Below are 16,226 nucleotides of genomic sequence, written 5' to 3' on the forward strand. Positions count from 1 at the left end.
CTCGACTCACATCACCTACTATACTACATTGTACTCCTTCCCTAAAAAAAACTTGGTTTCCGTGCCTAATATTTGACCGTCCGTCTTATTTAAAAAAATTATAAAAAAAAATTAAAAAGACAAGTCACCCATAAAATATTAATCATGTTTTATCATCTAACAATAATAAAAATACGAATTATAAAAAATTTCATATAAGACGTACAGTTAAAGTTGCACACGAAAAGTAGGGTTTGTAAACAGAGAGAGTAGTACACAGTTTACAGGACGGGACTCTTGTATTACGTTTTCCCACAATCCTATTACCAGCGCAAGCATAGTACTGTACCACTCTTACGAGTGTACTCCTGCTACTACGAGCGTACTGTACTAGTCACTCCGTCTCCTAATATAATATAAGGGATTTTAACTTGTTATTTGTACTGTTTGACCATTTATCTTATTTAAAAAATTTGTGCAAATATAAAAATTTAAAAGTTATGCTTAAAGTATTTTGGGTAATAAAGTAAGTCACAGATAAAATAAATAATAATTTCAATTTTTTTTGAGTAAGACGAATGATCAAATAGTGCAAATAAAATATCAAAATCCCTCGTATTAGGGGATGAAGGGAGTACACTGTACTAGTACTTCCTCCGTTCCATAAAAAATCAATCTAATACCGGATACGACATATACTAGTACTACGAATCTGAACGTAGATATGTTACATCCGATTTTAGATTCGTTTTTTTTATAGAACAGAGGGAGTATACTATGTACCGCTGCCCTTACCAGCATCCTCTTGGATTTATACTGACGTGAACAGTGCATGAAACGATCCTTAATTCCTTATTGAATCAAGATTGTGATTCACGCTCATAAGAACCGTAGTATACGTATCTCATGAGAAACTGAACATTTTCGTAGTGCGGTAGCTGTAAAATTTAGGGTTAATTCGATCGTACCATTGCAAATTTGATTGACTGAAAAAAAAAACCATTTGGTATTCCTTTGAAATTTGAATTGTGCCATTATGTTGTCTTCAATCGTCAGCGAGCTCATTTTTTTCTCTACCGTATTTTTATATGGACACGTTTGCCCCTGCCTGAATGACCTAAGACGTATGAATAGGATGATACGTTAGAGATAAAAAAAAGAAGCTCGATGGCAATTCAAGGCAATGTAATTGCATGATTCAAATTTCAGATGTATACCGATGATGGCACTCAACTAGTTTAACGAATAATAAAGATATTTTTTCAATCGTTCAAAATCACAATGATATGGATCTGATTAACCTCAAATGTAGTAAGGGTGTGCATAAAAAAGAGAGTAAATTTGAGAGTAGAAAAATGGAAATTCTCGGTGAAAGGAAGCGAGGAGTTGTCTCGGAGAGAGAGGAGAGTGCATTATTGCACACTCATCGTAAGGCTGAAGTCCACGAGGACGCCATTATTGGTAACTATCCAATCCAATCAAATCGAAGAGAGAGAGGCATTAGTTAATTTTACCGAACCCTCTCTTCTCCTCTCTCTCTCTCTCTCTCTGACTGCCTCGCAAGCCTCGCCTCGCCTCGCTAGGAAGGAAGGAGAGAGTGGTTGCTAGGCTAGCAGCAGGAGCGAGGCGGAGCGGAGCTACTCCTACTAGCTTCCCTTTCGCGGCCATCCATGCGCGCACGCGCGAGCGAGGCGTGAAATCCGAGCAATGCCGATGGTGATGGCGCGCGGCCTGCCCCGATCCGCTCATCTGTAGTAGAGGTGGGAGTGGGGTTGGTGGTGGTGGTGGTGTGGTGGCGCGAGATGGGATCTGGAAGCAGCAAGGCCGGCGCCTCGTCGGCGTCATCTTCGTCGTCGGCGTCGGCGTCGGCGTCGGCGTCCGGCGGCGACGAGGCGAGTAAGGGGAATGGGAAGGGGCAGCGGAGGGGGAGGGGGAGGGGGAGAGGCCTGCTGCAGCGGCTGCCGAGCTCCTCCTCCTCCTGCTTCCGCGGCCACGGCACGCCGTCGCGCGACGACGCTTCCTCGGCGTCTTCGCCACCGCCACCGCCACGGCCGCCGCGGCGGCCGTTCGAGGTAAGGAGGACACCGCCGTCCCGCGCTTCCTTTGACTGAGCCGGGAATGCTGCCTGTGCAAACGTCGTGTGATGATGAAGTGGTGTGCGTATGCGTGCATTTCCATCGATGGACTGGGGCTAGATCTCGTGTTTGTTGAGCGATTGCCTTGTTTTTCATGTCGAGTCGTGGTTGGGGGGAGTTTGTGGTTTCCACCGTTTTCGCTGCAGAGCATTCGAGTTAGTACTTGGGTGGGGATGGGAGATTGCCCAATGCGATTTCACTGAGTGCTGCATGATTTGGCTACAGTGGCTTTGACAGTGAGTGGAGCTTGATGAATAGTGAGAGTTTCCTAATCCATACTCATAGTATGAATCAGTGTATAATGAAATTGATTAAATTTGTTGGGATCAGACAAGTCTGTTCATATGTAAGCAATATGTGGTTTTATGAATTAGATGCCCTGCTAATAACAGAATGATGCATTTGTGTGTTTCCAGTCTAGCAAGGGAGAGGAGAATGGAAGCCTGCCTTCAATCGCTCAAATGGACAAATCAGAAGAGGATGCTCCCACAATCCCTAAATCTCATCCAGGTGAAGGGGCAACATTGCCTTCATCACATATAAACAGGGATCAGGATGTTGATGTATTGCAGAATGCCACTGCCGTCAACAACAGGGTGGAGGTCAACCAGTCACCAAATCATTCTGACAGTTCACGGCCACGTTTTGGTGTCAACTTCGGGTTGAGTAGAGCTGTCAGCTTGGGATCATCGGTAGCCTGCTCCATTCTCTCATCGGACCTCTCCACTTCAGCTAATCCTGATGGAGGCCATGGAAATGTGGACAATTCTTCTGATGCAAACATCTCCCAGCAAGGTGGTGCATCAACTGCTGGGATTGATTCGACTCTGGATATGCTTAGAGATAGTGTAACCGCACAAGCTAGAGCAGCCCATCAGGCTAGGAGAAATTTGCTAGAATCCGACAATGCTAACTTGAGATATTCCAACAGAAGGATGGGACCTCAGGAACCTTTTGAAGGCAGTGTTCGATTCAGCCGAACGTTGAGTGTTGGACGTCTTCGTGACAGAGTTCTTAGGAGGACTCCATTCTCAGATGGGTTATTCACCCCTTCACTTCTTTACGATAGGGCAATATGGCCATCAGGAAATGCTAGTGCCAGGCAAAATTCAGCAATCATGCAAAGGACTAATTCAGAGAGAAATTCTGAACTGCAATTGGATTCTTCAACCGACTCTGCAACTCTAAGAGAGGCCAATAATCGGGATCTACTGGAGCGCAGATCAGCTTTTCTTGAGAGGAGGAGGATACGATCTCAGGTGATCTGTGTTTCAACTATTTTGAGCCTTTAGTTTTCAGCTATACATACTAATGTGTTTGCTTTCTTAACAGGTCCGAGCTCTCCAAAGATTGGGCAGCAGGTATGAAAATCTATCAGGACTATCAGGACATGAGAGATCATGCATACTATCTGGTCAGCATAGAACGGGAAATTGTAATTGCAGAACGAGCAGTCGACCAGGAAATTCTGATGAAGAAACAAACACAAGAGCTAGCATATCAAGAATCGTTATGTTAGCAGAAGCACTTTTTGAGGTAAGTAGTACAATTGTTTGTAGTTATTGCCGCTTTCTTTTACTGGAGAAAAATGTTAAATTGCATCCATAATTCCATATGGTTATACACATCAGGTTCTGGATGAGATCCACCAACAGTCTGCTGCCTTATCCTCAAGGCCATCGTTTTCTTCAATTGGGTCCGTTCCTGCTCCAAAGGAGGTTGTCGAGCGTCTTCCTGTAAAAGTATACAGGAGATCATTAAAACACCAAACTGAGGAGGCTGCACAGTAAGCCACTGAGCTTGTATAGAAATTATTTAACATTTTTAGTTCAATATTTGAACTTCTACCCATGCTCAATTTATAGCCATTATTATTTGCCCACAAAGTTCAGAGTCTAAAACTAAATCTTGAGGACAAGTGAAGCAGAGGCAAGTAAAAAACTGTGAATGTCTAGAGTGATTAAGATCTTATGTCTTTTAATTGCATAGGCATAAGATTATTTGTGCTATTTGATCACCCATCAAGTGCTTGGATGAAGACATGAGCGGTATTGAGTTGCTATCAACGCTCTATCTAGCCACAAACACATGCCATTTTTAAGTCAACATTTAAGTGCATGGTCTATGGATGCAACCTTTTTCCACTGAAATTTGCTTTTATTTATTTATAAAATTCTATAAAACTATGGTACCATGAATGTAGTTTATGAGACATTTCTTCACATCTACTTTTTTACTCATCCAAACTAAATAGAACTGGTGTTAGTACTCAAAAGTTTTGATACTTTGACTAGATGTTGTGATGTATCATGCGTGGTCCGAAATTCCAAATTTTAAGCTGAGTATAAGAAAGGGCCCATGGATGCTAATTCTTGGCTTCTCGCAATATAACAGAATTGCTATTCTCTTCATAGGGCATTTGAGCTGCTAGTTCATTTCCAGCTTAGGCTGTTGCGTCTGTAAATTTTTCTACTGTAGAATTATTTAGTACTATCGTTGAATAAATCTAAAGAAAAGTGTGTCATTTTGCAACTTCTCATCTTTTCCTTGCTATGCAGATGCTACATTTGCCTTGTTGAATATGCCGAGGGAGACTGTGTCCGTATTCTTCCATGCAATCATGAATTTCATCTAACATGCGTAGATAAATGGTTGAAAGAGATACACAGGTATGATGGATTAATCTAAATAATTTATAATTTGCATAAGTAAATGAACAGAACTGCGGTCAACATGCTATTGTTACCTCTTTATGTCAGAGCTCTATAGCTGTTCCTTGATAAGTGTTCTAACATAACTTGAGTAAATGACAGTTAAGAAAGCAACATTATGTACTGAAAAGACCTACATGCTTCGTGTTTTTCAGGGGTGCGTGTGGGGAATTGGGTGCCAATTCTTTTTAGACTACAAAATCCAATCATAAACGAAAAAATAATTCCCAACCCCATGTCTTCTTTTGCAATTTTGTTATCTTCCTGTTAAGTGAGTTTTCAACTGAACACCATGCGATCGAATACTCATTTTCTCTTTGACATGGTTCTGCCAGTATAGTAATATAGGTTAATTACAATACAAAAAGATTTCAATTTTTCAGCAAAGTAGATTTATACATGTACGTTTATAAATTCTTAGTTGAGATCATTGGTTGTATAGATATTTTAAATATTTTTCTTTGCATCAAGATGTGTACTCGAAATAGTTCTTGATTGCCACATTTGTAGTACTTTTTTTTTAGATAATGGAAGCTTTATTAAGACTCAGTCAAATAAACCAAGATGATACATTTCAACTAAGCCCACCCCCGGCCTCTGCATAAAATGCACACAGCCAATAAAAGGACGAAACATACTTGGCTTAAATATTTTAAACTTTGGTATCCTAACCTAGATATACTTTCTCCAATAAAGCTAAGAGCTACGTAGTAGAACCATATGAGTTTTTCTCTGAATTTAGTTTCTCAATTTGCTCAAAACATCTGGCTTCATATATATGTGTGATAAGAGTAGATGTCAGGTTAGCATTTTATATTTTAGAGCTACCAAGATATGCCATCCTGCTAATATGAACATAACCCTTTTCTTTCAGGGTTTGTCCACTTTGTCGTGGTGATGTCTGCAGATCCAATGCATCAGGCATTGGAAAAACCACATGATCTTCTCTTCTGTGAGAAAAATGGAGCTTCTGACATTGTTTCTGATCCAATCCCAACAGAATTTGTAATACACGTGTTTCAGGTGTAATTTCACATATTCTTTCCCTCCTTCGATCAGGACAACTCAGAGTGCTCCTTCATGTGGTGGCAAATTTGCATCGCAGTCATCCCTGTTATAAAATCGATGAACTGCCATGTGAATTTGGAATTCTTGTATGGCAAGGGAAGTTTGTTGATATTAGGATTTCATTATACGTTTTCTTTGAGTGTTGTTTGAACTTGTTGAGACGATGACTGTCTTTTTAGATGCATCAGCCAACGACAACTTTCAAAATTGTGTTGTCATGCTGAAGCAATCAATAGATTTTTCATGCTATATGGGTTTGATGAGGCAAAGAGGCAGTTTGTGGCTACCTGGCAGTGCAGGAGTATCTTATGATTATAATGCGCTTAGTATCTTCTTAAGGATAAATGAAGTATAACTCTTATAGTCTTGTTGTATACACGTATACAATCATCGGCTAAATGTAAGTATAGACAAAACTGCCATCAGCTAAATGTTTATTGTACAACCAAACGGAGGAAAACGAAAAAAATGGTTATATACACCAATTACCATGCTATGAGCTCATAGTCTTGCTATATTTAATCTATTAGACTCGCTCTAACGTGGAATACAACTCATGTTATGATTGCCAAACCCAACTTAGATAAAAACTTCCAATTTGGGATGTTGGGCGATGCCACTTGGATTAATGCGAAAATCCACGTGGAATACAACTCATGTTATGATTGCCAAACCCAACTTAGATAAAAACTTCCAATCTGTCGTCACCAGCAAGCACAAATTGGGGGAGGGGGAGGGAGAATTAAAGATGGGAAAGAAGGGTATTTTGGTTTAAGAAAATATTTTGTCAATGATGAGCGTTTGAGAGTAGTAAATTAACGAAACCAATCTATAGAGTGATATATTAACGAGACTTACATTTTTTACAATGGCATAATTTCAAATTTCTCTACAAGGACATGTACGTCCCCTAACCTTCTCTTCCCTCGTCTTGCACTCTAGCGGTTACAATGGTATTGCTAGATTACAATGGTATTGCCGTACCCTAGCTCCTTTGAGGCCGGAGCCTGACATTATTGATGAGGAATACAATTTACCGCAACTTTAAAATAGGTCAAATGTACAGTTGACCCAAAAGAAAAATACTGAGAAGATACATAACGAGATGAGCCATTAACACACGATTAATTTAAGTATTAATTACTTAAAACTTAAAAAGTAAATTAATATGATTTTTTTGAAGCAAATTTATATAACTTTTTAAAGAAACTATCATTCAACAGTTTGGCCCGTGAAAATGTATGAAAATTTTCACTCGATTGTATCAGTAGCGACGCACCCTATTTTTTAGCATTTTGTTGTTTACCCATATACCCAGTGGGTATGGGTAAGATTCGGTGAGGGCTGGGCTACCATGGGTATGGGTATGGGTATGGGCTGCCGTGGGTATACCCATACCCTCTGCAACGGCTGATCCGTACGCGAAAAGGAAAAGAAAAAGGAAAGAAAAACCTAAAAAAAATAGCTGATAATTAAAAGAGAGGAAAAAAAAAACTCGCCCCGTCGTTCCCTCCTCAGCTCCTCTCCCCTCGGAAGTCGAAACCCTAAGAAACGCGTAGCGAAGGCGAGGCTCCCGAGAGAGAGAGAGAGAGCCATGGCGGTGGCGGCGCCGGGGCAGCTGAACCTCGACGAGTCGCCGTCGTGGGGCTCCCGCAGCGTCGATTGCTTCGAGAAGCTCGAGCAGATCGGCGAGGGCACATACGGGTAAGCCCCGAACCTATCGATTCTCCCCCCAATCTCAATTCGATTTCTAATCCCTTGAAAAACGCCGTTCCAATCCGGCTGCGTTGTTCGTAGGCAAGTGTACATGGCGAGGGAGACGGAGACGCAGGAGATCGTCGCGCTCAAGAAGATCCGCATGGATAACGAGCGCGAGGGCGTAAGTATCCGTGCCCCTGTTTCCGGCGATTTTGTGTCTCTCTCTCTTTTTTTTTGGTTTGATTGATGTATTCTTCATCGTTACGGTATCTGGCGTAGTTCCCCATCACTGCAATCCGCGAAATCAAAATCCTCAAGAAGCTGCACCACCAGAACGTCATCCAGCTCAAGGAGATCGTCACCTCGCCAGGTTTAACCAATGATTCGACATAGTAGAACATCTTGTGATTTACTGAAAAATCATCCTCTGTATCCAGAGGAATTGATGGATTTGGTTAATTGTTGCAGGACCGGAGAGAGATGAGCAGGGGAAACCAAGTACGGCTTTTTAAAAGAACGATAAATATTGATATTCTTGGGTTGCTGCATATATTTTTTTTTATGTTGAAGTTGTTATGTCGTTGTATAGTCCATGGTAACAAGTACAAGGGGAGCATTTACATGGTCTTCGAGTACATGGACCATGACTTGACTGGGTTGGCAGATAGGCCTGGGATGCGTTTCACCGTGCCGCAGATTAAGGTAAAACCATCCATTATGTTATGATGGCTCTTGGTTTGCTAGGAGGTAGTTCTTGATCCAATGATGGCAAGATAACTGGTATAACCTCTTGTACCAGTGTTACATGAAGCAACTCCTTACAGGCCTTCATTATTGTCACATTAATCAAGTTCTGCATCGTGATATTAAAGGTATACAACACTAAGCTTCGTTACATTTTATTCATCTCATAGTGATCATGATTTTGTGGTTTTTATGCTAAAATATTCCTGATTCAAAATCTACTCTTGCAGGATCCAATCTCTTGATAGACAATGAAGGTAACTTGAAGCTGGCTGATTTTGGCCTAGCAAGATCATTTTCAAATGATCATAACGGAAATCTCACTAATCGTGTGATCACTTTGTGGTACAGGTATTGCAGAATTATGAACTTGCCATTGAATTTTGCATATTGTGTTATGGTATTTAGTTTTTGCTTGGATCATGCTGACCATTTGCCAATGATTTTCAGACCTCCAGAGTTGCTGCTCGGAAGCACCAAGTATGGACCAGCAGTTGACATGTGGTCTGTCGGTTGTATTTTTGCAGAGCTTCTCAATGGAAAGCCAATTCTGCCAGGAAAGAATGAGGTACGATTTCTTCAGGATTTGAGCTAGTAACATCACTATCTTAGGATTAGCAATTCATATGGTAAGTTTTTTACTAGTCTTGGTATCTTGGAGTTGGATGTGTTCTGAACTAATATCTTATTGTGCTACCGTTGAGGAAATTTATGATTCTACCTCATGTTGACCAAAAGAAATACGGATTCTTTGTTGTCATAATTTGTTTAAATGCTATTAACAGCTGTTTCTGTTTATTACTATGATTATCGACAAAACTTATGTTTAAGAATGCTTTCTGATGAAGTGATGTGACTTCTGCATACATGTGAAAGTGAAACCAGAGTGTATAGATAATGGAACAAATTGATAGATTTGTGCAATTTAGAAGGTAGAATGAAACTTTAGGAAGTTCCCTATATTTAGTGTACTGCCTTCAGTCATAAATTAAACTTTGCTGCTGCAGCCACCAGGGAAAAACATGATTCATCCTGCAGCCCTGTACACGAAAAATGATTTGCACCTAGTGCATGCTCATTTACTGAATTTGTTTTAGAAGTTGAGAAATGCCTTTATGCTTTCCCAAGAGGAACATGAACTTAACACATTCACTGTGGGTCAGCTTTATGAATCTTAATTTGTTTCAAGACCTGTGGGGTTACTTTGTACATGACATGAACTCTGAACACGGTAACTCCCTGTCTGACCTAGCTCTCCCTCACCTTAGACAAATGCAATCAGTCTCTTGAATTGTTTCATTGCTGTCATACATTCGAAGCTTGAATATGTAACTTAATCTAGTTAATAATGCACATTTGTGAGTGAACTTTTGTCGCTCTGCCTTTTTATGCAGCCAGAGCAACTGAGCAAAATATTTGATGTTTGTGGCACACCTGATGAATCAAACTGGCCGGGTGTCACAAAAATGCCTTGGTACAACAATTTCAAGCCTCCCCGCCAACTGAAGAGACGTGTAAAGGAGTACTTTAAGCAGTAAGTATTATACTCGTATTGTTTGAAACTTGCTTGGCTACTCTTCCAGGTTACTTAACCTTTATTTGTTTTCAGTTTTGACAGGCTTGCTCTGGATCTGCTTGAAAAGATGTTAACACTAGATCCAGCACAGGTATATTTTCTTCTTTTAGTTTGCTTACTCTGTTGACATAGGAAATGCCCGTACCTGCGTATTTCCTCAGCTGTCATTGCATTTCATTACTGAGCTGTAAGTTGACATGATTTTGCGCTGTTCAGAGGATATCAGCACAAGATGCACTTGATGCAGAGTATTTCTGGTCTGATCCCCTACCATGTGATCCTAAAAGGTAGTGATCATGGCCTTCTCTCCTGTTCTTGCCATCTAAGGTTGCTATTTTGGATCTCTTCTTTCTTTATTTGATCATATCCTTTTCATTTGGAATAATGCAGCTTGCCAAAGTATGAATCTTCACACGAGTTCCAGACCAAGAAAAAACGCCAACAAATGCGTCAAGCCGATGAAGCTGCGAAGAGGCAAAAGACACAACATCCTCAACCACATGGCCGTTTGCCTCCAATTCAACAAACAGGACAGCCCCATCCTCAAATCAGACCAGGCCAGCCGATGAACAACCCCCATGCGCCGATGGCTGCTGGGCCAGGCCATCACTATGCAAAACCCAGAGGGCCAGGAGGCTCAAGCAGGTATCCACAGGGTGGGAACCAAGGTGGAGGATATCCGAACCGCGGCGGACAAGGTGGTGGTGGCAGCTATGGAAATGCCCCTTACCCTCAACAAGGTCGAGGGCCGCCGCCACCGTACCCTGGCAGTGGAATGGCCGGAACAGGTGGCCCAAGGGGTGGCGTTGGTGGTGGCTATGGAGGAGGATCAAATTATCCCCAGCAAGGCGGCCCATATGGTCCTTCTGGCCCAGGCCGAGGGTCAAATTATCCCCAACAAGGTGGTTCTCGCAACCAGCAGCAGTACGGAAACTGGCAGTAGTACGTTACCTAAACTCAGCAACACTATGCCAATTGTCTTAAACTCTGATGTTGATGCTAACTTGTGCTTAATCTATTCTATTGGGCATTACATTTTGTTAGAGCGTGTATTGCCCTGAATCCAGTAGGAATTGTAGCAATGTTGTTCGTTTTGATTAAAGAATGATAAGAGATACACAAATTGAGCAACAAGCAAATTGTCTTGAATTTTCACTAGTTGGTTTGGTAATTACAGCTATTTTACAAGTTAAAATGGTACTTTACACGTCGAAGAAATTAATGTGTTCTATTAGGCATTACGTTTGTTAGAGCGTGTATTGCCTGAATCCAGTAGGGATTGTAGCAATGTTTTTCGTTTTGATTAAAGCATGATAAGTCACAAGTTGAGCAACAAACAAATTGTCTTGAACTTTTCACTTGTTAGTTTGGTATAATTACAGCTATTTACAAGTTCCAATGGCACTCTTTACACGTCGAAGAAACTATTCAGATTCGGAGTCTGCTTCGTTGGTGTAGAGCCGGCCGTCGTCTGCTCTTGCGGCGTAGTCGCCGCCGCCGTCTTCTTGGGCTCAGGCTCGTCGACGTCCTTGCGCTCGTAGTAGTGCGGCGCGATCTCCACCAGCCACTCCGGCTTGAGCTCCGTCACCTGCCTCATGTACTCCTTGGTCGTGAGCACCAGCTCGTGGTACAACGCCCACCGCGGCGGCGCCTGCGCCACCCCGGAGCTCGGGTGGACGAACACCGTCTGCCGGCTCTTCACGGCGCGGTACGACCCGTCCCTCTGCAGCCGCGCAGCGTGGCGGAAGTAGCCCGCCGTGACCGCCTTCCTGACCGCGTCGAGGTCGCCGCCGCCGGCGGAGGAGCACGGCGCGATCTCCACCCGCTCAAGCAGCGCCCCCAGCTGGTCCCGCACGTCCCGCGCGCGCCGCATGGTGCGGTGCTGCACGAAGCTCTCGCGGCACCACTGCGGCGAGTAGCCGGACTCCGCCCACGCGTTGTACACGTTGAGCAGCGCGACGTGGTCGCCGGCGTTGCCGGCGTGGAACGCCCGCCGTGCGGCGTCGGCGTGGACCCGCTTGTCCCTTGGGCGGTAGAAGACGGCGTTCCCGGCGGACAGCATGGCCGCGATGGTGATCACCTCCTCGGAGCACCCGTACCTCTCCGACGCGACGATGGCCTTGGAGAGCATGGGGTCCAGGGGGAACTCCGCCATCCTCCTCCCGGTCTTGGTGAGCTCGCCGCGGCTGTTGAGCGCGCCGAGGGCGAAGAGCTCCTCCAGCGCCCTGAGCAGCGACTCCGCCGGCGGCGGGTCCATGAAGTCGAAGCCGACGAGGTCGTTGATCCCGAGCGCCTTGAGCGCCAGCACGACGCTGGCGAGGTTGCTCCGCTGGATCTCCGGCACCGCGTCGTCGTCGAGGTCGCTGACGAAGTTGTACTCCGTGTAGAGCCGGAAGCACTCGCCCGGCCCGGTGCGCCCCGACCGGCCGGCGCGCTGCTCCGCCGACGCCCTCGACACCGGCGCCACCAACAGCGACTCCATCCCGGTGCGCGGGTTGTACGACTTCACCTTGCAGAACCCCGGGTCGACCACGTACTTGATCCCGTCGATGGTCAGCGACGTCTCGGCGATGTTGGTGGCGAGCACCACCTTGCGCGCGCCCGCCGGCGCCGGCTCGAAGATCTTGGCCTGCAGCTCGGCGGGGAGGTTGGCGTAGATGGGGCAGATCACCAGCTCCGCCACCTTGCCGCCGAGCACCCGCAGCCGATGCCTCAGGATCTCCTCCACCGTCTCGATCTCCTCCTGCCCCGTGAGGAACAGCAGGATGTCGCCGCCGCCGGGGGGCTCCGTGACGTGCAGCTGCAGCACCGTCACGACGGCGGCGTCGATGTAGTCCGCCTCCGGCGCCACGGTGTAGTGGATGCCCACCTCGAACCGCCGCCCGGGGATCCGGAAGACGGGCGCCGCGTCGAAGAAGTCGCTGAACTTGTCGGCGTTGAGCGTCGCGCTGGAGATGAGCAGCTTCATGTCAGGGCGGAGGCGGGCGATGTCCTTGACGAGGCCGAAGAGGATGTCGGTGGCGAGCGTCCGCTCGTGGGCCTCGTCGACGACGACGACGCTGTAGCTGCCCAGGTCGGGCTCGCCGAGGAACTCGCGGAGGAGCATCCCGTCGGTCATGTACTTGATCACCGTCTTCTCCGACGTGCAGTCCTCGAACCGGATGGAGTAGCCGACCTCGTGCCCGAGCTTGACGCCCATCTCCTCCGCCACCCTCGCCGCCACGCTCATCGCCGCCACGCGCCGCGGCTGCGTGCACGCCACCTTCTTCCTCCCCCCCGCCGTGTACCCGACCTCGTGGAGGTACTGCGGTATCTGCGTCGTCTTGCCGGAGCCGGTCTCGCCGACGACGATCAGGACCTTGTGCTCGTCGATGGCCTTGAGCAGGTCGTCCTTGAGCTTGTACACCGGGAGAGTCTTCCTCTCGTCTTGCAACGTGGCCTTGGCATCCATGGCCTCGGCATGGTACTCGTCGGCCGCCGCCGCCGCCGCCGTGTCGTCGTCGTCTGCAGGCGCGGTGCCCGCCATCACCGTCGACCTGACGAACTCGACGCCGTCGTCGAACAGGAGCTCGTACTCGTCGCCGCGCCGGCCGCGATCCATGGATCCGAACTGCAGCCTCGACTTCCGTATCTGCTGCTCCTCCCAGGCCTCCTGCTCGGACAAGGCGTTCGCCGTCTTGCCGTCCCTCGCCGCCTCAGCTGGCTCCTCGTACCGCCGCCGCGCCACCGAGAACCTCTTCTCCTGATCGACGTTCGCGGCGGCGTCGTAGGCGTCCGGCATTCTGTAGTAGTCGTCGCGATCGTGCACGAGGCCGTAGACTTGCTTCTTGTGCCTCATGTCCCTCTCCTCGGCGGCCGTCAGCTGGACGCCGGGGAAGAGGAACTCGTGGTCGACGATCTCGTCGCGCATCTCCTCGACCTTCTTCTCCTTCCGCCTCTGCAGGTACGCGCGCCGGGAGAGCCTCCTGAGCCCCGAGGTGTCGTTCTTGTCCATGGCGTCCGACCGGCGCGCGAGCTCGCCCTGCTCCCGCTTGGTCGTCTTCCGATCCGTCAGCCTCCTCGTGCTCGCCGCGTCGCGCTCCCTGATGTTCCGCTCGAGCTGCGCCCTCTCGATCTGATCCCGCTCCATCTCTTCTTCCTCGCCGGCGTCGCCGTCCTCCTCCTCGTCGTCCGGGCTACGCCGCCGTCGCGCGTTCCGTCCGGCATCGTCATCGTCTTCGCCCACGGCCTTCCTCCTGAAACGCTTCCTGCCGCCGCTGGAGGGCGACGCGGAAACGCCGATCTCGCCGTCGTCGTCGAGCAGCTTGATGGTGCTCTGCTTCTTGGCCATCGCCGCAGCCTCCTGCATCTGCCTCTGGTACTCGCTGACCCCGGCGTCGTCGCCGCCGCCGCCGCAACTGCGGGGCACCCTCCCGTACACGTCCTCGGCGAACGCGGCGGTGTCGGGGGAAGGCGGGAACCCGGCGAGGTCGACGAGCCGCGCCGCGAGGTCACCCGCGGAGGCGCACTCCCGCGCGAGGCGGACGACAAGCCGCGCCACGAGGCCCTGGGAGTATCCGAGGAGCGCCATGAGGCGGTCGGAGACCCACGTCCTGAGCTGGCCATCATCGCTCGCCGCCATGGCCTCGGCCTCCGTAGCCTCGTTTGCGGCGGCGGCGCGGCGGTGCCGCGAGAGGCGGTATCGAAGGGGGTTACGGGCTTGGGCTTTGTGGTCGCCGGTCGGTGGTGCGGCCAAGGCCGCTTTATCCGTGCGTGACCGTGTTTGTGTTTGACGTATTCGACGTGGAGGTGGCTCCGCTATGGCGGTTCGTGTCAGTGCTGGGAAACCGGGAACCGACGCAAACCGACTTTGAGTTTGGCGCATGTTTTTTTTTTAATAACCCCGAGCATAAGTCAAATACACGTGCATACGTCACACTTGTGCTACACACATTTGAGTGCGACTCAACTGGCGTATTTGTCTCTGGTCAAAATTTTGGTAATGAACTGGTAGGGTGTAGCCAGTTCAAAATTTATGTCACTACTAAATTACCATTTTTCATATCACCGTCCGTTTATTTTATTGACGGGTTAAAAAAACACACGCTTGTGAAAATACATTTTGGAGATTATGGTCATGAACCGCTAGTGAGAATCGACTTTCGCTAACAGTCACTTAAAAGGTCCACTTGTAAAAATAGAGTGTTTTTACAAACGGGTCTATTAAGTCATCGTTGCGAAAAAATCAATTTTCATTGGATAAAGAGGATCGTAAGGAAAAAAAATCGACATAATAAAAGAGGAGTCCTTGACCAATCCACCAGCTGAGTCCCTCTCCTTCATCCTCTCCCTTACCTCTCCTTCCTCCCTCTCCCTTCAGCTTCTGGGTCATTTAACTTTTTGTCACTTTTAAAATGTGGCAATTAGGAATTTGTTATTCACAATCTATGTGAGCCCTCACATGTCTATGATATGTGGGTCCAATAGCAAATCCTTAATTGTCACAAGTAATAGTGGCAAATAGTTAAATATTTCTCCACCTTATGTACCAGTCTCCTTCTCCCTCCTCCTTTCTAGAAAATTGTGATTTTTCTATCGCAAAAGAATGGTTTCGCTGGAATACTATCCCTTCAAAGTGATTCATTAAAATGCTATTCTAAACTAAGGCTGCATTCTATACCCATGGTTCCCAACTTTCCTCCATCGTTTTACGCACACACGCTTTTCAAACTGCTAGACGGTGTGTTTTTTGCAAAAAAAAAATTCTATACGAAAGTTGCTCAAAAAATCATATTAATCCATTTTTGAAAAAAAAATAGCAAATACTAAATTAATCGCGTGCTAATCGCTACTCCGTTTTCCGTGCTAGGAAGTGAGGTTCCCAACCCTCACTCCCGAACACAGCCTAAGAGGTGTTCACTGAAATGCTATTTTGGATCTTTTTGGTTAGTACTAATGTTTTTACTCTCTTTTAGTTTTTCTCCGGACCAAAATGCCCTCGCCTCTATGTCCTCCTTTCGCCCAGGATAATGGCTGGTTGACACATGCTTTGCTCTAGCAAAATATATTGCTATATATTTGTGAAACCTATGCACGGCTCACGCTCCGCTGCGTGATATATATATACTAATTGATCATTAACACTAATACAAAAGCTCTAGTGCACTGGTTTGAAAGTCAAACAGCACTTCTCTGGTTTTGACACATGCTTTGCTATAGCAATATATTTTGCTTTCACATTTTGTACAATTAAAAATGGTGTGTAGTCCAGTTCAGCCACAAGCGCGCATACACATCAAGATTTTTCTCACTCCAAGTTATAAAGATATAATGGAG

At 46.7% G+C, this 16,226-nt stretch overlaps 3 protein-coding genes across 3 annotated transcripts; 2 read left to right on the top strand and 1 right to left on the bottom strand.

Moving 5' to 3' along the window:
- The first annotated feature begins 1,460 nt into the window (after positions 1-1,460).
- On the top strand, positions 1,461-6,160 carry LOC4338673 (E3 ubiquitin-protein ligase RLIM). The gene is made up of 6 exons (NM_001420479.1): positions 1,461-2,051; positions 2,531-3,373; positions 3,447-3,650; positions 3,746-3,900; positions 4,673-4,783; positions 5,700-6,160. The coding sequence occupies exons 1-6, from the start codon at positions 1,782-1,784 to the stop codon at positions 5,764-5,766; spliced, it is 1,650 nt and encodes a 549-aa protein (NP_001407408.1). The 5' UTR covers positions 1,461-1,781; the 3' UTR covers positions 5,767-6,160.
- A 1,196-nt stretch (positions 6,161-7,356) lies between these two features.
- Positions 7,357-11,111, top strand: LOC4338674 (cyclin-dependent kinase C-1-like). Its single transcript, NM_001420483.1, has 12 exons — positions 7,357-7,597; positions 7,691-7,772; positions 7,871-7,961; positions 8,060-8,089; positions 8,181-8,293; positions 8,391-8,463; positions 8,566-8,686; positions 8,786-8,903; positions 9,730-9,869; positions 9,945-10,002; positions 10,128-10,198; positions 10,302-11,111. Exons 1-12 carry the CDS (start codon positions 7,488-7,490, stop codon positions 10,852-10,854), a joined length of 1,560 nt encoding a protein of 519 aa, NP_001407412.1. The 5' UTR covers positions 7,357-7,487; the 3' UTR covers positions 10,855-11,111.
- Positions 11,112-11,236: 125 nt separating this feature from the next.
- LOC4338675 (pre-mRNA-splicing factor ATP-dependent RNA helicase DEAH1) lies at positions 11,237-14,659 on the bottom strand. Its single transcript, XM_015781845.2, has one exon. It carries the CDS (start codon positions 14,530-14,532, stop codon positions 11,320-11,322), a length of 3,213 nt encoding a protein of 1,070 aa, XP_015637331.1. The 5' UTR covers positions 14,533-14,659; the 3' UTR covers positions 11,237-11,319.
- Between the last annotated feature and the right edge of the window lie 1,567 nt (positions 14,660-16,226).

This window comes from Oryza sativa, chromosome 5 (genome assembly GCF_034140825.1).
Source record: "Oryza sativa Japonica Group chromosome 5, ASM3414082v1".
NCBI classification, from domain to species: domain Eukaryota; kingdom Viridiplantae; phylum Streptophyta; class Magnoliopsida; order Poales; family Poaceae; genus Oryza; species Oryza sativa.

What these genes read in the sequence shown, in the direction of transcription:
- LOC4338673 (NM_001420479.1), top strand. Translation starts at nt 1,782, where the DNA reads ATGGGATCTGGAAGCAGCAAGGCCGGCGCCTCGTCGGCGTCATCTTCG. An exon ending in CGCCGCGGCGGCCGTTCGAG is followed by an intron (nt 2,052 to 2,530) that starts GTAAGGAGGACA and finishes GTGTGTTTCCAG; the next exon opens with TCTAGCAAGGGAGAGGAGAA. An exon ending in CAAACTGAGGAGGCTGCACA is followed by an intron (nt 3,901 to 4,672) that starts GTAAGCCACTGA and finishes CTTGCTATGCAG; the next exon opens with ATGCTACATTTGCCTTGTTG.
- LOC4338674 (NM_001420483.1), top strand. Translation starts at nt 7,488, where the DNA reads ATGGCGGTGGCGGCGCCGGGGCAGCTGAACCTCGACGAGTCGCCGTCG. An exon ending in AGATGAGCAGGGGAAACCAA is followed by an intron (nt 8,090 to 8,180) that starts GTACGGCTTTTT and finishes GTCGTTGTATAG; the next exon opens with TCCATGGTAACAAGTACAAG. An exon ending in TCACCGTGCCGCAGATTAAG is followed by an intron (nt 8,294 to 8,390) that starts GTAAAACCATCC and finishes CTCTTGTACCAG; the next exon opens with TGTTACATGAAGCAACTCCT.
- LOC4338675 (XM_015781845.2), bottom strand. Translation starts at nt 14,532, where the DNA reads ATGGCGGCGAGCGATGATGGCCAGCTCAGGACGTGGGTCTCCGACCGC.